This window comes from Vipera berus (genome assembly GCF_964194415.1).
Source record: "Vipera berus genome assembly, chromosome: 8".
Taxonomy (NCBI): Eukaryota; Metazoa; Chordata; class Lepidosauria; order Squamata; family Viperidae; genus Vipera; species Vipera berus.
The window spans coordinates 7423535-7446870 of NC_138211.1; the positions used below are offsets into that span (position 1 = coordinate 7423535).

Sequence of the window (23336 nt, forward strand, 5' to 3'; positions counted from 1 at the left end):
TGCCCCAGTGCTTCATAAATAAAATCAGTTCTCTTATTTCTTAAAAAATAAGAGTAGACTAAAGGAGATATGTATACTGAATCATAGAATCATAGAACTGGAAGGGACCTTGGAATGATAGTCCATTTTTTTTCTTAAAAAACTCAAGCGAAGGAGCATCTCACAACATTTAAATATGTACATACTAAAACTAGTGTTAGTAATAAGAATCAGTAACCGGAGTGTCACAAAAGTGATTTAAATGGCTTATGTAAAATTCCCAGTGAATCCAGTCTAAAAGACAAAGCAATCTTATCAATATTATCTATTAATTTTTGATTATTCTTTATTTTAAAGCCGTTGCTTTAGCTTAAGTTGGTAACAACCTATATATTTTTAAATGAGCTCATAGATAATAACTTCAACAAAGACCCAATCATGTTTTGGTAGTATAAATGCTGAGGGTCAGGCAGCCCCATTATAGTGACTGGACCAACTTCTATCATTTTTTTTCTTCCTGCTAGATATACTTTTAGCACATGTTCTCTCACAGATGTATTTTCTTAAAAGCCGGTTTTTCAGAGTAAGGCTGTGCCAAAAGTAGCACAGCTTTCAGTGGATTTTATGGGTTGCACAGTATAAAGAAAATTGCAGAATTAATTAGAGGCCACCATGCAAGGCAGACAAACCTGTCCTATCAAAATAGTTTCAACAGTTGATAGACTCCTGCTGGCATATAGTAAGTGCCTTTATTTATTAAAACATCATTAGCCTGCCCTGTGTAAATTTTAAGGCAGGGAGTAGTAATTAAACAATTCACTGACATTAAGCAAAAGTCACAATCCAGCATTGACAATAAAATAAATGCTGATGTATTTATTCATTAATGGTATGTGAGGGGTGGGTGGGAAAGTGAGTCATCTTACACTTGCTGAGCAGAATAGAGAAATAACAGAATGGTATCAGACACTGAATGCCAAAAGTGTGGATTAACCCTTCCAGTTTTGTTCCTTCCTTTTCTCTTCCTTTCTTCCCCCTCACCTACCTTTTATTTTCCTGTTTCTGGTGGAAGCGAAGGAAAGTGTGACTTGGTGTGCCAGAGTGGCTTTGTATGTAAGAGAAAGCTATATTGATTGCCAAATAAAGTGTTTTTTTTTCTAAACCGGGTTACTTTATTTTATAGACAATTGATTTGAATTAGTTATTAATTTGATGGATACAACTTAAAACATGCTCTCTTTGAAGGGGGGGGGGAATTCTGACCAGCATACATACAGACGTGCACAGGTGACACAAATGTAAATATGTCACAGCACATTAAATTGAGGAGGGAACCTCCAGAATTGATGTCCAGCTGGAGGCAGGTTGACAAAGTAGAGATCCTAAGCATTGCACAAGAGTTCTATTTCTGTTTTTATTGTTTCCAACCCAACAAAATATTCGAAAGAAAGCATGGAAAGAGAGTTGAGACTCTGTGCATAGTAGGCCAACCGTTCAGAACCAAAACTGAACAGGATCACTTTTAATGTTTACGGAGAAGCTAGCGGAAGATATTTAAAAAGGGGTTTAAAAATTGGGCTGGACCAGGCTAGAAGCTGCAAAGGGGAAAAAATAAATCCAGAATGTTTTTTTGTCAGTGTGCCTCTATGGGGGAAGCATCTTGGTGGGGGCGGAGAGGGGAGGAGGTTGAGAATGCTGTTCACTTCTCTTTCTGGTACCCCACTGCTGATAACATGGGTTGGAGAGAATCCCACAGGCCATCCTTTCTATCCTCCCTCCCTCCCTCCCTCCCTCCCTTCCTTCCTCCCTCCCTCCCTTCCTTCCTTCCTTCCTTTTCCTTTCTTTCAGAGTAGTTTTCTTTTTGAGAAAATTCAGTAATCACAAAACAAAATTCTGCTAAACTACAGTCAACAGGACCTTGAAGTTTTCTAGCTTATCCTAAAGACGCCACCCCTACCTCTGAAGCTGAGGAACAGTGCTGCATGATTGACTTCCCTCATTTTGTTCACACAGAAAAGAGTTCCTTTTAGCAGACTTAAATGCAGAGAGAGGAGCTTCTTCAATTACTGAGACCCTAAGCAGTTTGTGACTTGATAACCTTTTTGTCACATCTTTTGTCTGAAAGCAAACTAGGATGAGTCAAGATAGCCTCCCCCCCACTTTTAACAAATGTTCATAACAGCCCTGTTATCACTTTCTTAATACCTTGACCGCAGAGGGGACATTGGTAACTGGCCAGTGTTTCTTTTTGTTCCAGGGAGAATTTGTCTACACATTTGACAATATTTCTAAAAAACCTGCTTACCGGTCCAAAATGTAAAACGAGTGTTGAGTTATGTTGATTTTAGCACATCAGCCTATAATCCTGGCAGAGGTATATATATAAAAAAACGCTTGCTCACAGTATGAATCATGTTGACTTCAATTTGCAAAAAGATAAAATGACCAATGTGTTACAGACTTTCCTTTACTAGAGCTGCAGAATAATTTTTGTTCAAGCAGAGGTGGCATTTTTGTACAAGAAATATCTGGTTGATAACGTTAGTGACTTGCTAATGTATGTATTTGTCTTTGATTGATTATATTGACTTACCAAATGAGCTTGCGTTTTTTGCTGCTGCTGAAGTCCTTGGGGCTTTCTGAGGTTGGTTGTTTACAAACCCCACATTACCTAGCACTGAAGGTGCTACCTAGTCAGGTAAAGAAATGTCTTCAAGCAAACAGCCAAGCCCAGAGAACACCAAGGATTCCACAGTCCAACGATGAGCTAAATATATTCTTTCCTCTTGGAATATTAGCTTTACTAATGAAAAAAAAAGTCCTGCTCAAGCAATCCTTATTTAATAAACAAAGAGAAAATTAGCGCAAAAAAGGGTAGCAAATAGTTAACAATGAAATGGATTTTTGTTTTGCTGTAAAATGAAGGAAACATACTTTTAACAATATGTTGTGTCTGAAGTGGGACACTCTTGTATTTCATGGGCTTAAAAGAAAAATCTGGCTGGTCTGTGTCTCTCTCTAGCTTCTTAGCAACAAAAGCAAGAGTTGTTGGCATTCCCCAGAAAGTTGGGGGAAAAAAAACCCTCTGCCATTCTTTATATATTTCACTTGACCTAATTTCTCTTCGTCCTGTAGAGAAAGTAAGATTCTTTAATAAAGAACTTTATGTTAGGTTGGGCCTCCAGGTCTCCTGGCACTTAGTAAGCAGCCTTCAACTTCACAAATGTAAGAAGAGCTGAGAATTTAAATTACCCCTCTCCTCAGTGCCAAAGGACTGGAGCGTGTGCAGTTTTGTAAGAAAGAGATTTGCTGCAAAGCAGTAGTGGACATGGGAAAATAATTTATTTCTAGAATTATAAGTGTTCCCTTTCTCAATGCTGAGTAAATATATGCAAGGGGGTCCTGTTAAAAGCACAATTTGACTCTGTCAGATAATGTCACACTGTTATAAACAATTGTTCTTTTATTCTTGGCTTGTAAGTATTAAAGCTCAGCGAAATGGCTGTTGAAAAAGGCCCAGTGGTATAAAAGGCAGAAAGCAGCAAGGTAAGGATGAAAATTCCGAAGTGTGATGATACTGCAGAAAAAAATGCAGCCAGACCGGGCCATTTAATTTCGCTGAATTCATTTGAGATATTTCCACCTGGAATTCAGTCCTTGCTTCCTCAGACAGCAATTTTAATATTTTCTGTTGAAAGAACAACTTTCATCTTGAATGATTGACATTTCTCCCCCTCCATTTGTATATACTCCTGTCATTCTTAACCATTGCAGTACATTTCTTTTTTAATTGCTGAGAAAAATGGTGATGCCTAGAAGCGAAGGGTAGCTATATCTGGGCTTATATTTAGAAGCGTGATTTATTTTTGGTGGCATTCTTCATAAAATGTAGTTGTGCCAGAAGGACTACTGGAAATCTCACACTGGTTGTATGGAGTAAAATAGGAACAAGTGAAATGCAAGTCATAGAGGAGAGAGGGGAACCCCAACTATAAGAGTTTCCTTAGCAATGCTATTGGATGAACAGTGGATGAAGCTGAGAACAAATGCATCTGTTACTTTCATTGTTCTCAAAAGATGAATATATAGACCAGACCTGGGCATTTTACCCCTCCTCCCCCCTCCCCTCCCAGGGCATTGAATTAGAAATTAGAAATCAAATGTAAATAAGTGTACCCCATGCATACAATACAACTGCATTGCTTTTGAAGGCAATTGCTATTTTTTTAAAAAAATATATTGATGTATGCGTGTCTATGCACCTTCATAGTAATTAAAACCATGTAATTTACTGCTTTTTAAAAAGTGAGAAAATTAATATTGAGCAGAATTCAGTCTAGCCTATTGGTTCGGCCCTCCAGAATGTGGCCGCTTGGGAAAATGAATTGCCCACCCATGATACAGACTGAGGCCAGCTGACCAAACCTGAACCGTTTTGGATTAGCATCTTTAAAAAAAAAGAACAAGTAGTATAGTACAGTTTCATAAAGTCTGACTAAAACATTTCCATTAGGGCAAGTGGCTTCATTGGGTAACCATTGTGATTTCCAAATGATCTTTAAATTCAGTCCCTGGCACTAATCCATCTTAGATTTCCTTGGCAAATGGATCTTTGTGGCAAGTCAGCATCTAGAGGTAGGTGTTGCTGGTGCTTCTAGTCTAACAGATAATTTCTTGGCCTCAACATGATTTTAGGTTGCTGCATGGAAAAAACTTTATTCTTTGCAGTATACTGCCACCAAGTGTTGAGAAAGTAGATAACTCTTCCACAGAATTAACCTAGATTTAAGATTTACCCGTTCTGTAAGAAGAGTTAGTGATGGGGTTTTGATTTACTTTTATAGAAAGAGGAGGAATGGTGTGATGAATATTTATTTTATTTTATTTTATTTTATTTTATTTTATTTTATTTTATTTTATTATTTTATTTTATTTTATTTTATTTTATTTTATTTTATTTTATTTTATTTTATTTTATTTTATTTTATTTTATTTATTTATTTTATTACATTTATATACCGCCCTTTCCCGAAGGACTCAGGGCGGTTTACAGGGTGATTAAAAAACAAAGATACAAAAGTTAAAAACAAATTAAAAAAAATATATTCACAATCACAATCACGTTAATATAGGATCCCAAGTAGTATTTGGAGACTAAAAACAGGCTGAAATAGATGCAGAGCAGATTTCAGGTGCATCAAGAGAGGTACAACATAAAAACCTACAGATAATCCTCAATTTCTAACTACAATTGGGATTGCAATTTCTGTCGAACATCAGCATAACTTTAGTCAGGCCTAATTTTATGACAATTTTTACAGTGGTGGCTCAGCAGGTCACACAGCCCTTAAGTGAATTCGCTTCCCAAATGGATGTTGGGTTGTTATTGTTTTTTGTCTGAACTCAGCAAAAAAAAGGTCACAAGTTGCAATCACATGAATATAGGATGCTACAACCAGTGGTTGTAAATACGAGCTGGCTGCTCAATGCTTGAATTGAGACCACATGACTCTGAGGGTGGTGTGACGGTAAGTCATAAGTCATTTTTCCCAGGCATTGTTAAACAACCACCACAACAAAACAGTTGTAGGTTGAGGACCACCTGTATGGAGATAACTTTTGGATAGGCAAAGGTTAGTACAGGAAGATCATGCTGCTAACTCGCCTTTTATTGACCATTAAATACATCATGTGTTATTAAATAGGTGTGGGACCTGCAATTTTTTGGGGGGTTATGGGTTGGTTGAGAGGGAATTGAAGTCAGGCCATTTGTAAGTCAGTTTTTTACTTAACAGATTTTTTTGTTGCAAATAGTAGCTTTACAGCCCTCTGTAAGCGGTTTACAAATTCAGCCTATTTTCCCCAACAATCTGGGCCCTCATTTGACCGACCTCGGAAGGGTCGAAGGCTGAGTCAACCTTGAGCCGGTGAGACTCGAACTGCTGGCAGTTGGCAAAATTAGCCTGCAATACTGCATTCTAACCACTGCGCCACCAGGGCTCATACAAATATATCGTAGCAGCCGGTGACATAGAGATTGCCTCACTTTTCAGAATTGTATATATCGGACTGATCTGCTTGAGAAACTAAACCATGATGGCTGATTTGGGGCTTCATAAATATGTTAAACCATTCTGGCTTAATATTACTATACGTGAATAAGGCCATGGTGTCCTCCTTGTACCAGGGACTTTCTCAGGGTTTTATTCTGTTATCCCTGCCATTTTGTTGGCATCCAGTCAACTGTTTTCTCCTATTGACCCTTCTAAGCAACATTCTTCTCTAAAATGATCCTGGCTCTGGGGGGGGGGGCACAGCGAGGTATATGGAAGCAACTTGAATGCCTTCCAGGTTTATTTGCAAATTAAGTCTCTAAAGGTCTGTACACAGTTGCTGAAGCTAGACTGCATTTGCTCTGGCAGTTGCTGTGCCTTTCCCCAGAAGGAGCTATTGGCATGTGAGCAACTGCATGAATTAATTGGTTTGAGGAAAAATAATTGAGGGGCTGCTTTGACCTCAACACTTACTTTCCCAAAAGCCTTCTGTGATCTTGAACAGCCCAAAGAAATAAAGGGAAATGTAGTTTGCCTTTGCTCCATGATAGTAAACTTCTCTCTCTCTCTCTCTCTCTCTCTCTCTCTCTCTCTCTCTCTCTCTCTCTCTCTCTCTCTCTCTCTCTCTCTCTCTCTCTCTCTCTCTCTCTCTCTCTCTCTCCTTCCCTCCCTCCGTGTGTGTGTGTGTGTGTGTGTAAATTTCTGGCTAATTATATTTTTGTGGATCACACGCCTGATTCAGCTTGTGAGCTTGAAGTGATCTTTGCATATTTTGCAAGCTTCAGGGTTAAGTTTGGAGGTGATGGGATCCTGGCTGTGTTCCTTGAGTATCGGTTTCCATAGTGATGAGAATGATAATTGGCCATAGGAAAGATGAAGAGAGCGTTTGCACTGATCCTCCTAGACCCTTGTGATGGAAAGATGCTACTACTGTAGGTGGGAGTCAGCAACTGGTTGGATGTAGTTGCTGAAAAGAGGTTTAAGGGGTTAGGACGCTGAGCTTGTCGATCAGAAGGTCGGCAGTTTGGTGGGTCGAATCCCGAGTGCCGCATAGCAGAGTGAGCGCCTGTTACTTGTCCCAGCTTCTGCCCACCTAGCAGTTCGAAAGCAGGTAAAAATGCAAGTAGAAAAATAGGCACCACTACGGTGGGAAGGTAGCAGCGTTCCATGCGCCTTTGGCGTCTAGTCATGCCGGCCACATGACCACGGAGACGTCCTCGGACAAGCGCTGGCTCTTCAGCTTTGAAACGGAGATGAGCACCGGCCCCTAGAGACGGAAACGACTAGCACGCATCTGCGGGGGAACCTTTACCTTTACCTTTTAGCTCTTGGAGAGGCATCTTATTCAGCGGCAGGAAGCAAAACAGAACATTTTAGACTGTAGAGAGCAGCCAGTGCCAATTTCTCTTTGTATGGCTAATGGACTAAATGGATTCTGGTATTGAATTTTGGGGAGTATGGAAAGCATCGCCAGAGAAACAGTACCGTAAATTGGTCATCATATAAACATTGTTGTCATGGTGATAGGCAGGCATATACATCCCGCATCTTACTTCTCCATGTTGCTTTGCATTCATTATTCTGCTTATCTACTTTTTCTCAGGTCCAGTCGATGCTTCATTTCCACAGTGTGAGGAGTCATATTAATCAGCAATTTTTGTTGATACCTTTCAGGGGTAAAGATGTATTGTCAAGCGTGCCCTTTAGACATAACTCAAATAGATGCATCATTCAGATCCTCCTCCTTTAAAGGGCCATATTTATGTGGCTGCTGAAATCTGAATAACATTTCCAGTGGAAATTGGGCTAGTGTCATGGGCTGTAATTTCCTGTCTGTGGAGCAAGCTTCACGGATAAAATGATTGATGGAGTGTTTGTTTGCATAAGTATGTATATACACATCCCATGCCTTTTACTTCATTTGGCTTTCAGCATCTCTTACAATTTTTAACATCTTGACGTCTATTTTTCTTTGTTTTAGGTTGGTTTTTATACTTTTTAATGTATTTCTTTATATATTTATATCTACCAGCTCACATTTCCTTAGGACAGAAGGAATCAAATAACCGAATAGAATAAAATAAATGTAGCTTTTAACAAGCCTCTTTTGTAGATGAGAAAGCATTTTCTAGATCATTCTCTTGGTTTATCATTTGTACTTCCCTTTTAATTTAAAACTTTGTACATCCAGTGAAGACGGCTTTTTCAAATCATTCTCTTAGTCTGCCATTTCTAACCCCAGTTTTGGTATTATCTCTGTCTTGTCAAATAAAATTTGTTCCACGTCGGTCATTCCTTCATTAACATCTTGTAGTCTTTATCTCTAGAAGCAGATGTCATTACTGACAGCATTCATATTGTACTTTCTAATTTGTGGCTCCATTCTTCTGAGCTCTCATTTAAAATTTCCAATGTTATAATGTTTTGTGTCATTTTGAAGGTCCCCAGTATTAAATGATATCAACAACAGGGGTGTATTTCGCCCCCTGCTTAGATCAGGGGTAGGCAACCTTGGCTCTTTTATGACTCGTGGACTTCAACTCCCAGAATTCCTGAGCCAGCCACGCTGAGGGGAAAGGGAGAGGTTTCCAAGTTGAGCCATGCTGGTCTCAGGAATTCTGGGAGTTGAAGTCCATGAGTCATAAAAGAGCCAAGGTTGCCTACCCCTGGCTTAGATTCTTTAGTCCCCTCTAATGTCCTGTTTCTAAAATCACTACCTTCGTTTCAATTTGCAATAACCAAAATAACCAACACAAGTGACTTTCCCAAAAGAAGTTTGTTATTTGTTTTTTTACAGTCGATTCCAAAAACCTATAGTAAAAGACAATCTCCCAAATTTATCTGGACCCTTAATCAGTTTATCATTTGCTTAGACAAAAATTGTTTAGCTTTTTGTTGTTTATTTAAAATTCTCTTCTTAAAATTATAATTATAATTGTTCTGTTCAGAATTGAAGTTAAACCCATCCAATGAAGACTTTTCAAACTCCTGTTTGAAGATCTTTAATAGTTGCAAGATGGTAAATTGATAATTCCTGAAAGTGATTAGAAAGTGAGGTTTGTAAGCTTAATGCCCTTTAAAGGCTCTACCACAGTTGCAAGTAAAATGGCTGACCCCATCGTATTCCAGTGTGCAAAACCATAGAAAACCACTCTCCTGTGGACTTCTCATGAGAAGCAGTTGCCCGGAGTACATATGGGTGATCTCCATTCTTTGCTTATCCGGAGAGGTTCCAAGGTCTATTCATGGTGCCTTGGTTTTTACCACAATTGTCAGCTCTGCTAAAGTAGAGCCATTTTCAATTTACCATATAGCCTCAGAAATCTGGACCAGACTAGTGTATGTATGGCGATTATAGATACCAGGACTATAGCCTAGAGTGGGAAGTAAAAAAAAACACCACACAACAACCCTGGGAACAGGCAGTTGCGAACCTCTCCCCCAAAGTGTACATGGCCTTGTCTATGAAATAATCGGGTCAGTCTTGATAAATGTGGCCTTACCTTTCAAGCATAATCTTCTCTGTTTCTACAGCTTCTTAGCTGTCACTAGGAGCCTGCTCACTAATAAGAGAGCACAGTCTCCATTTTTTATGAGCAGAAATCTGAGAAGCATAAAATCACTTCTCCAAATACAGCTGGTCCCCTAACTAATTGCCAATTATATCTTGAGGCTCAAAAGTCAATTAAGGGATAATGGGTTAATCTTTACTTCAACATCACAGTTGTGGCTTGAAAACCTGCCGTTGGTCATAGCATAATGTGAAAACTAGACAGGTGACCAAATCCTGAATGTGGTAATAGAGATTGCAATTAATTCAATAAATGAGCATCACACAGTGAAGCCTGTACATTTAAAATAACACCTGGCTGAATATGCTTCCTTACAGGTAAAATGTCCATTAGAGCCCGTGGTCAATAATTGGGAGGAAAAAAAATATTTAGTATCCTAAGATGAAATGCACTTCTTTGGGAGCAAGTACTGCTTTCTGCAATGCACATTTTTTTAAAAAAAATTACGACTATGAGATTTCAACCTGGAAATTATTCCATGTGGCCAAATCTAATATTTCATTTTAATTATGGAGGGTAGTTTGAACACTGAAACCAGGGGGAACTAGATACCCCACCCGCATCCCAGAATTTATATTCTGAAATATTCTGATCCAGTTTGATGTGGCTAAACTTAGGTCTGGAGCTGAAATGGCATCTCTGAGTCATGCGGATTTAGCAGGGAAGAAATGAGTCTTCATTTAAGGAGGCAACAGGGGGGAAAAAAGATTCCAGAGTCTGAAGACGTGTACAGTGGCTGTTTTAGGTCTCTAAAGGATCTCCTGGATGATCTAGATTTTTGCAGTTCAGCATTGTCCCTTTTTTGTATACTCATGTAAATGCACAGCCATATCTGAACCATCTTTGCTCAGTAATGAAGCAATTCTGAATTTAAGGCAATCCTCCCCCTAAAGATTATACAGGAAAATAGTCACCTAGTTACCATATTCTCAATGAATCAGAGAGGTTTGTCTCTTTTTAAATTGCTTTTGGGGATAGGGAGACTAATCTTCCTTTCAGATACATAAATATCTAGGCACGTTCATGCGCAGACACACCCTGGCAGAAAAATCGTTCTGAGATGGTAGTTGCTTGAAACATTATTGCTGGTTTAGAGAGCTAAAGAAATATAAAGGTGAGCTTGTAAAAAAATTATTATTTTGTCTCCTTAACCTCTTTATGGAGTGACATTCTCAGATGATCCATAAGATAATAGCACTGTTCCATTGAAGTAAATTCCTACAAAAAAGTCATTGTAACCTAGCAACCACTTCAGACCTGATTTAACTGCTTCCTGGATCTTAGTGCACAACTTTAATTTATACCCAGAGAAATCAAATTCTGATTTTTAAGTGAGGCTCACTTCTGGAATGGGAGAGGGGGAAGTGTATATGCATATAGATGGGGGTCTGAAATGTTGAAAGATAAGCCCACTAATCTTGCATTTTTTAATTTTTACTGACAATGATTTCAATTTTCTAAAATGTACAATTGCATAGATCCACTATAAACATCCCTCAGTGATACTTTGGGAAAGGAACTATTTTTGCTGTTTCCTGATGGAAAAGATCTGCCCTAGGTCCAATCATTCCAGGTTATCCTAATACATAGGAAGTTGTAATTTTATGGGTTTGCAGGTGAAAATGACCTTAAATTTATCTCTGGGTTTCTGTTTATGTCTTCCCAAAGTGGCCGTAAGACTAAAATGGGGAAAATTCATTTAAATCATGCTTATGAAATCCTGTCTGAATAAAACTCCCAGAAGATAGCATATTTGGTGTTTGAAGACCGTGACATCTTAAAATTCAAAACACAGATATTAGACTACTAATTAAGACCAGCCCGAGCAATAGCTGCTTAAGATTTTCTCTTAATCTTTTAAATTGTCATTCGAATTGCTTTTATCCTGTGAAGTAGTACTATTATCAAAGCATGTGTACATTTTTAAATGAAAAGGAGTTTACAGAATTGTACATTAGGCTTCTGAGCAATCAGAATAAAAGGCAGTAGATCAATGCAGCGTTTTTGAATTGCAATATGAGAGTACTCAGACAGACAGATCCTAAAATGCCTTTTTAAGTGAAAAGTCTGTTCAACACCTACAGAAAGGATGAAGCTGGTTAGATTATTGCTTCTGCAGTGTAAATCATTTGATGTTTGATTTTTTTTAAAAAAAGAAATAACCCTTACTTGCTGACCTTCGCTCATTCTGCCGGGACCGGAAGACCTGGCTCTTTGAGCTTTCTGGCCTGGACTGAGAGTATTAACTGGGGTTTCAATTGTATTTTAATTGGGGTTTTTATTTCAAGGTTAATGTAATCATTTTAATTGTTTTTAATTTTTGTAATTTGCTGTATTGTTTTTTAAAAAACCTTGTGAACCGCCCTGAGTCCTACGGGAGAAGGGTGGTATATAAGTCTAATAAAATAAATAAAATAAAATAAATAAAATAATTTGAGGGGAATGCATAACCTTCTGAGTTACAGGAAGGAAAGGAAAATACTCATGCAGTTTATTTGGTTGTAGCCCACCACTCTTCTAGCTGGTGGTTAGTATCTCTGGATAGGAACTTGTCAGCAGTGAGATTCATTTTGGAATAGGCTGCTGAAGAAATTGTATCTGGTGCTTCATATCTAGTGCCAAAATACAATTTTTATTTTTTTTATTTTTTTTAAAGGCAAACTTTCGGGACTCTCTTGGGTTTTTGTCGATTTTAAACATATGCCCTGATATTTCCAGTCAGTCAATCAATCCATTTGCTTTCCCACAAGGCTAGGATTAATAAGAATAAGAGACCAATTGTGTCCAAAGTGGGAAACAAAGGTTTTTATTTCAAAGTGAGATATGCTGGTTTTTTTTCCCAGTTCTTGATTTTTTTTAAATTTTTCTAAGTTTTAATTACAATCATGTTAAAATATTGTCTGTGAACTGTTAACCACGATCGGGTCATAATTCTGGAGGATCCTATTTCTGGCAGCTGTTTGGATTTCAGCCCGCAGAAAAACCCAACCTTCCAAGGTTATTAATTTCTTTTCCAGTAATTTGCGAGGTGGCAGCAGTGCTTGCTTGTGTTTTTTTTTTAAAAAAAAACGGTGAGATGTTAAGGCTCTCAATACTGGCCTCAATTGCACTCTCTACAGCCTTCATGATTTCAGGGGATTTCTTGGGCTTGCAAAGATGGATGAGGAAAACCTCAAGAGAAATGAAGCAAAGCCTCGGAAATGGAACAGAATGAGATGGTGCTTTTATTCCAGGCATTGGATGGTAGTTTCTTATTTTGCTTTTTTTTTTTTTTTAATTGAGGCAGCCAGTTGAATGTCTAGCCTGGAATACCGTCTTGCAGGCATCTCCCTCTCTCCCCTTGTTTCTCTTGGCACTGGTTAAGCTTACATGGGTTCATGTGGCCGGACCTTTTCATAGCAAGAGCGCGAGTGAGAAAAAAACAAAAAACACACCCCCCCAAAACGAAAGGAACTGCACTGATTTCTCCACAGCATAAATTCAGCATGAAATGGGCAGTGTGGAAAAGGATAACTGGGGGACCAAAGGGCATCTCTGTCCCTCTTCATAGGTACATTCGTCCCAAGGGACATTGGAATGAGGAAAGGGGGCAACCAAATGGAACGTGTGTGTGTGTGTGTGTGTGTGTGTGTGTGTATCACTTGGTTTCACAACTGGCTGTTCTTGCATTTCGGAGATGATGCCTGGAAGGTTTTTTTCTCTCTCTCTCTCTTCCCCCCCTTTCCCCCCCCCCCCCAATTAGCTGCTGGAAACTGCCTTGGAATTCACAGGCCTTGGTTGAAATTCCAGCCATGGAAATGAACGGTCATTTGTAGCAAGAATAAGCATAGACTGGGTGGCAGAGTTGCTTTTAAAAGCATCTTTGGGGCAAAAATCTTTTTCACAGCAAAGGATCTTAGCGATCGAAGCAGCCAGGACATGTTTTGAGTGTGGCAGCATTTAAAGGTGCATTTTTAAGAGAATCAATAGATTTTATTAACTTCGTGTATGCTTTTACTTAGTGTAGTAGCAAGAGCTGTTTTATAAGAAACCTCAACTGTAACAGCTGAAGGGGAAAAAAAAAAACCCCAAAACCCGAAATCCATTTTCTTTTCCTCTCTTCAGTTTGAAGATTAACCTTTTGATGACTGATTTTTTTACGCATTGAAAAGTTGGTGCCTATAATCAGACTTAATAATAAAATACAGAGGTAATAAAGTTAATGTCAGGATTTCATATTGTTTCAAATAATGATTTCAGTCTTTGTGCTTAAACTGCAAAGAAATGACAGCATTTGGAAGCTGCCTAGGTGGAATACTATTTTTACATTAATTTTATTTACATCTGTTTCTAGTACTCACATGCATTGATATGTATTATTAAATGCCTTATGCATATAGCGGTATATATATGCTTGCATATAGCAGTACAGTTTATAAAAGCCAAATTTGTTGGAATCAGGCTACAGAAATACTCTGACTGACATACTGTATACCTCATTGTTTCTATTGGAGACGAGCTTTTGAAAACCATGATTGTTTTCAGATGTGATGTACCGTATAGAAATAAAACAAGGAAAAGGCCCCCTTATGTGGATGAGAAAGAAAACTTGTTTTGAATTGTAGATTCCATTTTAAAGGCACTATTCCAGGATGACTTACAAATATAGAGACAATGAAAAGTATGATGTAAACATAACAGTGAAAACCATTGTACAGCAACGATTAAAATACTGACCTGCACGCAGCAATAAAGTCCATTCGGCGGACTGCTTGAGCAAAAAGTGTAAGACGACACATCCCAAACGAAACTGGTTGCCTTTGCCGATAGGACTACTGCAGAAAAGGCCCTTAAGAAACCCGGTTAATGACATTTAAAGAAAGATGGCAAAGGGAGGGTAGCAGATGTAGAGATGTATGCCCAGGTATTACTGCTTTAGATAACCATTTACTCAGATCTTCTTTAAACATGTGCTGTGGAGTAATGTAGTGATGAGACATTCATCACCTGTTTTGGTTCCACTGTTGTTGTTTTTTTTTAATATTGTTCTACCTTAATTTTTATGTGTCCATTGCGTAATAGAACTTGTATGCATAAATCTGCAAAGTTTTCTTAGAAAGATTTCTGTTGTTCTGTTCTATTGTCAGCGCCTTTGCTTTTCCAATATTGTGATTGGTATAGTGTTGCTAAATTTGTGCAGTAGAAAGAAACAGTTTGGGTAAAATGTCGGATCAAATGTGTTGAATTTATTTCTCATAGATGTAGATCTTGTATTTCTGCTGGAGCTGAGCTACCAGTTCCGCAAAAATCATACGTCTTGGGCTGTAATAAATCTCTGGCTCCTCCAGATTGTTTTAAGGACAATATGTTTTTTAAATATTCTCCCTCCTCCCTCCCCCCAAGAGGTGTTTCCTTTATGTGGATTACCACATTTCTTCCTGAGAGAAGTAACAGCTTTGCTCCACTGTAGATGTGTCAGAATTTTTAGTAGTTTTTTTCATGTTGGAAAGCATTAAGCATTTTATTCTTCTTCATCTGAAGTAAAGTAATCCCAGAAGGATTTGTACAAGGAAGCAGTCAAAGAAGATGGCGGTTTTTAATGTTGGAGACATCATAAAATTAGGGCCAGCTTCATACTAAGAAAATCCTATTGGTATCTCGTAATCTTTTTGACACATAACACCCAATCATTCATGGCTGGCTGGATATTCATTCACGCCTTGGTCTTGCATAATGTCCTCCCTAGTTAGGACAGATCAATGTTTATTTGCTATGTTAACAATGATAATAGCTTGTTGACAGGCTGTGGGTTTGGATGCAGTAATCAACTAGGGCTTGATCTTATCTCCTAAAGGAAACTTTAAATTAGGGAAAAGCTTTTCTGATTTAGAGCACATGCTTTGCATGTGAAAGATAAGACATTCAGCCTCTTAACATATCCAGATAAGGCTGGGGAAAAAAATATCCAGCCAGTTTGCATAAATTAGGGTTTGCACTCCTTCAGATATTGCTGAATGTTAACTCCAGCAGTCCCGTTCAGTGGAATTGGATACTTGATAATGAAGTATCTCTACATATAGAAAGACTACCAAATCTTAGTTGACGTTGGCGCCAGCATAAAAGGACATGATTTGACTTGATAAAAAGCAGCTTCCTGAGATCCTGAGTTTCTGTCCAGCTTGTACATAATGTTGATGTCAACTTACATAATACATGACGTGCATGAATACAGGTAGTCCTTGGCTTAAAGGCGACTGGCTTAGCGACTGTTTGAAGTTATCACTGGCCTCTGTGGGCTACTTACAACCCAGATTCAAAGTTATCTCTGTCTCTGTCTCTCTGTATGTCTCTCTCTCTCTCTCTCTCACACACACACATTGCATTTTGGGTGCCTGGTAATTGGTCCACATTTACAGCTGTTTGTGGCAACCCACAGTCACATGACTGCGCTTTAAGATTATTATTATTTTTATGCTGGAAATTGGCATTGTGAACAATGGATTTGCTTAAAGATCGTTCGTGGCTTTCGCTTAACAACTGTTGCAAAAAAGATTGTAAAATTGGGCATGATCACATGATGATCCTGCTTAACCACCATCTTGATTAATGATCACAATTCCGAGCTTAACTGTGGTTGTAAATCAAGGGTTACCTGTGGTACACAAATCTCCACATTTCTGCATGTCACAAATGTGTAAAGGCTAGGGGAGATTTTGCCTGATACTTTGTAGGAGAAATCAATAAATTTAAACAGTCTTCCGAAATATATAGATAGATAGAAATAGATAGATATAGATACAGATAGGCATCTGGAAATGTTTTACTATTTAATCTTTAAAGATGATTAAGTGTATAGATAGAGGTTTGCCTTAAGTATTGGGGGATTGTGGAACTGATTCTATGAACCTAGTACTAAAACCCCTGCTGATTAGGAATTTTGTTATTTGAACTTTCTTGAACTGTATTGGCTATTTAAGAAGTTTGATGTAGCAAGATGCATGTTATTGGATTTATAGCAGAGTATAGAATGTTTCTAATCTATTAAGCCAAAACCAAAACAGCCAGCCCACATTATAATAGTTGTTTCTTTGATGGAAAACACATTTTGAAGCAAGTTGGATTTAAATGTTCTATTTTTTATATATGTTTGGCTTATCTTTGTTAACTGACCTAGTCTTTCTGTATCTCTCTTTCTCTCTCCCCCCCCCTCCCGAATAGCTTTCACTCCCCGAGGAACAGAATGAAGTAACAAGAAATGGCTGCGAGTCCAAGGAACTTGTCTACCTGGTACAAATCTCTTGTCAGGTAAATAATACTACCCTTCTTCTCTTGATTTTATGAAAAGTCATGAGCTGAGTGATATTTGGGTGATTCTTTTTCCCCCACTGTTTATGACACATGAAGTTAATATTGGGCTTCAGGAAACACCCGAGTAACTACTAAATTAGATCCACTTGTCCTGGAATCACTTACTTATTTTTGTTGGACCTGCATACAATGAGAAATTCAATTACGCTAAGGCAGGGGTAGGCAACCTTGGCTCTTTTATGACTCGTGGACTTCAGCTCCCAGAATTCCTGAGCCAGCTGAAGTCCACGAGTCATAAAAGAGCCAAGGTTGCCTACCCCTGTGCTAAGGAGTATCCATGAAGTGATGATTCAGACTTTACTCAAAATGTTTCTGCAACCTGTGCTAACATATTAATAATTTGCTCTATACGTGTTGAATATGTGATCACCATTTATGACTTTCCCAATCGGCTTCCTTCGAACAAAGTCAACAGGGGAAGCCGGATTTACTTAACACCCACTTAACAACTGTGACAAAAAAAAGTGTAAAATTGGGTGCAGTTAACAATCACCTTGTTTAACAACAGAAATCCTGGCCCCAAACTGTGGTCATAAGTCGAGGAATAACTGAAGTTAGGTATGGCTCCCCTATTCAGAAAGGGCAAGAAAGCCCTCACTTGAGATGGGGAGGGTAGGTGGGTTTTACGAATTCACAGATGAGGAAACCTCAAAGGACATTAATTGCAACCTTGAAAAATGTCTGTTTTTCACAGTTCGCGCTGGAAGCAGAAAAACAGCTTTAGAGGTTTAGAATTTTAATCCTTGTACTGCAGGGCAGAGAATTCGAGTATTTGTGCTAGGTTATAACGGCCTTTGTGCCTTTCAGCTGCAGTATTCTGCATATCCCTGAGCACGGGCACGGAGGTATACCTAGTGGTTAATCTTAACAGGCCTTCTGTACTGTATTTCCAATTACAGAATATTCTTTCACCTTTTTCATCTGCCAGAGTCTGACAGTTGTTTTTTTTTTAAAGTCCATCTCATCCTCTTAACACTTTTATTGCTATGACATTTTCTTTCTTTCTTTCTTTCTTTCTTTCTTTCTTTCTTTCTTTCTTTCTTTCTTTCTTTCTTTCTTTCTTTCTTTCTTTCTTTCTTTCTTTCTTTCTTTCTTTCTTTCTTTCTTTCTTTCTTTCTTTCTTTCTTTCTTTCTTTCTTTCTTTCTTTCTTTCTTTCTTTCTTTCTTTCTTTCTTTCTTTCTTTCTTTCTTTCTTTCTTTCTTTCTTCTGTTTTAAGCTCTGCTGATTTTTAACCGAAAGACTGTTTTAACAGTTTTAACTGATTAATTGCAGTATTCATCTATCTTAAATTTTATTTATGTTCTTGTTATTTACAGTCCCTGGCAGTTATCAGTAACCAATACACATAATATGCAGTATTGACCACATCTGGAATACTGAATCCAGTTTTGGTCACCACATTACCCCCCCCCCCCCAAAAAAAAGCTCTGGAAAAAGTGCAGAGAAGAGCAGTTGGGATGATTAAAGGCCTGGAGACTAAAACATATGAAGAACCATTGTAGGGTATGGCTAGTCTAGAAGGACTAGAGGTGACATGATAACAGTATTCCAATATTTGAGAGGCTGCAACAAAGAAGAGGTGGGTCAACTTATTCTCCAAAGCACCAGAGGGCAGGACAAGAAACAATGGATGGAAACTAATCAAGGAGAGAAGCAACCTGGAATTAAGGAACAACTTTCCAACAGTGAGGACAATTAACCAGTGGAACGGTTTACCTTCAGAAATTGTAGGTGCTCCATCACTGGAGATTTTTAAGAAGAGACTGGATGGTCACTTGTCTGAAATGATATAGGGTCTCCTGCTTGAGCAGGGAGTTGGACTAGAAGACCTCCAAGGTCCCTCCTAGCTCTATTCTGATTGACTTCACTTTTGGCAATTTTAAATATTGTCTGTCCCCAGGAACATCTTTCCAAGCACACAGCAAATTCGAGGGGTTTACAGCACACCTCCTCTTTTAGGAGAGAAAATCTGTGTGTATTCAGTACCCTTTTGCTAGGACTGATATGTTGTCTGGTCTGGAACAAATGTTGTTCCTAGTAGAGACAAAAGTTGACATTCCCCAGTCAACGTCTGTGCCACTTTCAAAAGAGTAATCTACACGAGGGCAAAGAAGGCTATGGCGTTCAGAAAAAGGAAATCTGCATGGCCATTGGACATAAACAAAAGTCTTGGGTTTGTTACCGTCATTTATAAAATCTGAAAAACCAAATGTGCTAGTGGAAGATGGTCATTGGTTAAATTGGATCCAGAAATTAGCTTATTAGTTTGGCATATATCCATATACTTTTCAAAGGCCTCGCCTGCTTAGAAGCAATTTGTTGCGAATAAGAGGAGCATTGTAGAAAGCAAAAGAAATGAGTCCTTCTAGCAATAGCCTGTTTAAAACTTCTGGACTGGAAAATTTGTTTCTTTCCCTTCACTGAGTAGCTTGCTGAATGCACTTCAATTTATCAACTCCGTCTGTAGCAGATAAGTAGACTTAAAAAAAATAAAATAACCACAGCTTTCATACCCTCTACTTTTAACGTGGCCTACTTGAAATTCTCTGACTCTTCGTCTCACTAAATATCTGTGATTCAGAAACATCTTTCTTTTGGCGGGTGAGGGGAGAGTTCATAATGAGTTTTTTTCCTCTCTCTCTTTGCTTCCTTCACGTTAGCATGCTATTTTTAAGTTATCGGTTGCTTGAAACAAATGAGGAGGACATTTGACTAACAAGACAACATTGGTTTCCTACTCAACCATCTTAGACTGGGTATCGCTGAGAAATTCTATTCCTTTTCCTGCTTTCCCCATGTATCTTTCTGTCAAAATAACCATATGGATAAACTGTTGAGAATTGTTTTGATCTCCTCCTCCTCCTCCTCCTCCTCCTCCTCCTCCTCCTCCTCCTCTAACTTCTCTCCCCCCACCCCCCCGAATGATAAACAATAATATTCAAGCTTTGCATCGGGGGATTACATTTGATTGAAAAGTGGTACAGTATGTAAGTCTGTATTGAAAATTGGGGAGGGTATAGACTGAGAATAGGAATTAAATAGCTAAGAAATAAATTTTAGATTTATTTATTGGCATATTGATTATTTCTCCTGTTGTTGTCCCAATACGGCACATCCGTTTTCTCACAGGTGTATGAAAGTAGACACAACTAGCACATTTCTTATGTGTCTCGTGTATTTTATATCTTCTTTGCAGCAGCTGCACATTTCTGTTTCTTAGTTGAGCTAAACGTCAGGTCAGACCTGCTTGCTAGATTTATTTTTCTTGTTTTTAGCACACTGAACAATCTTTTAGCTTTGGAAATTTCAGCCATTTGTCCCAGCTTGGTTTTTCTCTCCTTTTAAGCCTGAAGAGATGTCAGGCAGTTCTGTTGAGAGACTGGACAAAAGGCTGGCAATTACAGTCTCAGTGAGTGATGTACCTTGGCAGTTCTTTCTGTTTATTATGGAGCAAGGTACTGTTTAACTGTAAATCGTAGTGAAAGGTTATACTTAACTGAATACCCCTGAAATATAATAAGTGTGAAAGTAAAGGCAAAGTTTTCCTTCTTTGACTCCTAGTAACTGCATGGACGTGTCCATGTTGTTGCTTTTGGGTCAAGACAGAAGTGGTTCTCTATTGCTTTCTTCTTGGTAGTACCTGTACGTGAACTCAAAATCAATTTCCAGTTTTATTCTCCTCTTCCATCAATGTGATATAAGATGTAAATAAGCCACAGTCCCCCAAGACGGTTGCTTTGTATGAAGCTTCTTCCTTTCAGGTCTTTAAAGGAGCCCCATCTTCATAAGTTGTTCCTTCAATGTTCATGAGGAGCTGACTTGCTGTGTTTGAAAAAAAAATGGCATGCACTTTATGGATGTTGTTAGGTTTGTAACTGTCAAGATGGGAAAGACCAGGTCCACACATGCAGGTCTAATTAAACTGATTTACTTGTAGTCACGCTTATGCGCAGGAATCTTCTCAACTAATGGTTAGCGGCTGCTTGGATTTAGATACGGGTCAGTGGAATTCAAAGGAGGTTGGACTTTGCTAGTGGCTACATAAGGATTCTAGGCTAATCCCTCTTTTAACTACGCTCCTAGGTTCCGCTACTCTTTCTCCTACAGTAACCAACCATTTCTACCTAAAGACTTCATACTATGTGATATTAGGTCACATTTTCACCCACAGGTGCTTTTTTAATGCATTTGAGCCTTGATTGCCAGAATTGCAAATTTAACATGGTCTTTTGTTTGACAATTCTCAGCTTAAGTTATCTGGAGCAGAGGTCACCAACCTTTGGGGCACTAGGGTCCGGTTCTGTGGAGAAAGATTTTTCCAGGACCGGAGAGTGCATGGAGGGTTTTGTGTGCTGCCTGCATCCCATGGGTGGGACTTTGCTTGTTGTGTGCGGACCGGTTGCTGGCATGCCACGGACCGGTACTGGTCCACGGACCAGGGGTTGGGGACCCCTGATCTGGAGAACACCACCCTAGGACAGGCTGTATTTAAGTTACGGAAATGCTAAGAAGAGTCAATGAAGATAGTTCTCAACTAAAGGTTTTAATGCATCATCCATGGTAACATGGGAGATGGTGATCAGTTTTTTACTTTTTTTTTTAGCACTAAACAGAAGATCTTCATTGGTAGGTAGGAAAAGAGCCTATCTCAGATTTTTCCAAAGAAGTTTTCATAGCTATTGTTATTAAAACTTTTTACCCTTAGAAAGTCATCCCAGTACGATTGCTTATAAAGAACAGCAAAGCTTTGCTGGTTAATACAGTACTATCTGGAGTATTCTCAATGCAGCATACATATTAGTCAGAAATGTTCTATTACTATATCTTTTTCTGTGACCTTGAGTAACCAGCTTACCACTCTGAAACAGTCATGCTCTTAGTAAAATAAATTTATCGGCACTGAGGAATTCTAAATAATTTCAAGATACATAGATGAAAGATACTATTAAGCCAGTAAGTAACACACTTAACTGGAGACGCTGTCATCAAGAGGGGAGAAAACTGTTCATTATATTGCCAGATGATTCACAGCCCCATCTTCAAAGAGATACAAATCCATTTCTTTAGCAGTTTTCATTGTTTGGCTGTTAAGTATTTCAAATATAGTGCTGGTAAAAAAAAATGCTGCCTGCTACAGATTTACGTCCGGGTGTTGCACTCAATATTCTTACATCAGAATTGCCAGCACTTATCTCAGTCTCCTTCCCTCTTTCCCTCCCTCCCTGACCTATTGTACTTACATGTTTTTCATGGAATGTGACTGATAGCAAATTGTTTAAATTAGAAGTTGTAAAGAGAGACTGGAATGTAATAAAGTGTTGAAAGCCGCAAATCTCTTTTCAAATAGCCAGAGACTTAAGCTGTATATTTTTCATCCTGCCATTCAGAAGGAGATTTAATCAAGAGAAATAGTCCAGCACTACAATTTTGAATGCCTAGAAACCCTTTATTACGGTATTCTTTGGTTACCTGGTTCTGTGCTCTTTTTCCTTTTCACACTTCTTAATCATAATTTCCCTCAGCAAACATATTATTTAGATGCTTACCCACAGTTGAATATGTTTCCTAAGGATTGGCTTGAAAAATTAACACGCGGAAAGAATGCAATCCATATTCGGTGTAGGATAAATGCATTAGTAAAGTACATCCACCTAAGATACTTTGTGAGGTACTTTGTCGCAGTTTATTAGACACTATCCAAAACATGAGCGTGAAATGTTATGGCTGGTGTTAAATTGTTTTCTTGATTTGTTTGTTTGTTTTTTGGCTGTCTACGCTGTTTGATATGATTTGGAAGTGTTTGAATTCAAAAGCCACAAAAAGGCCACAAAAGACACCAAAATAATATACGACAAGGCAAACAACTGTCTTTTGTGACTCTCGTCATTCAGTTTGAATAACTACTGAATATTCATGCCAACTTCAGTTCTAATATCTCAGCATTCAAAGATATTTTTAACGAACTGGCTTACATTTTTCTTTCTGTTGAGAAGGGGTGCTGGAATTTATTTAATGTGACATATTAAGGCAGCTCAGCTCATATTCTAATCTCCATCTCCTCCTCCTCCTCCTCCTCCTCCTCCTCCTCCTCCTCCTCCTCCTCCTCCTCCTCCTCCTCGTCTATCCACTGCAGCAGGAAGGCCTCTTCTGCATGTCTCCAACCAATACGGACTTGAGCTTTCTTTCCTCCAGTTGGGTCTGCAATACTTGCTGATGTCATCGCTCCATCTTGTTTTAAGTCTCTTTCATGGATGCTTTTTATCAAGGGGGATCCATTCTATGACTGCCTCGATCCATCTGCCATCGGTCCTTCTTGCTATGTGACCAGCCCATTTCCATTTCCATTCTTTTACTCTTTGGATGGCATCATATATTTTCATTTGT

At 38.6% G+C, this 23336-nt stretch overlaps 1 protein-coding gene across 4 annotated transcripts in view; it reads left to right on the plus strand.

Annotated features, from left to right (window-relative positions):
- ARHGAP32 (Rho GTPase activating protein 32) overlaps positions 1-23336 on the plus strand; it is a 133522-nt gene that overhangs the window by 49783 nt on the left and 60403 nt on the right. For 3 of the 4 annotated variants that reach the window (XR_014027175.1, XM_081333460.1, XM_081333462.1), the window contains one exon: positions 16802-16888. The exons of the other annotated variant lie outside the window; for it this stretch is intronic. Coding sequence is in view for 2 of the 3 variants with exons in the window: in XM_081333460.1 (XP_081189586.1) it covers positions 16802-16888 (87 nt within the window). In the remaining variant the exon portion in view is untranslated. The remainder of the gene's footprint in view (positions 1-16801; positions 16889-23336) is intronic. 4 annotated transcript variants of the gene reach the window in all.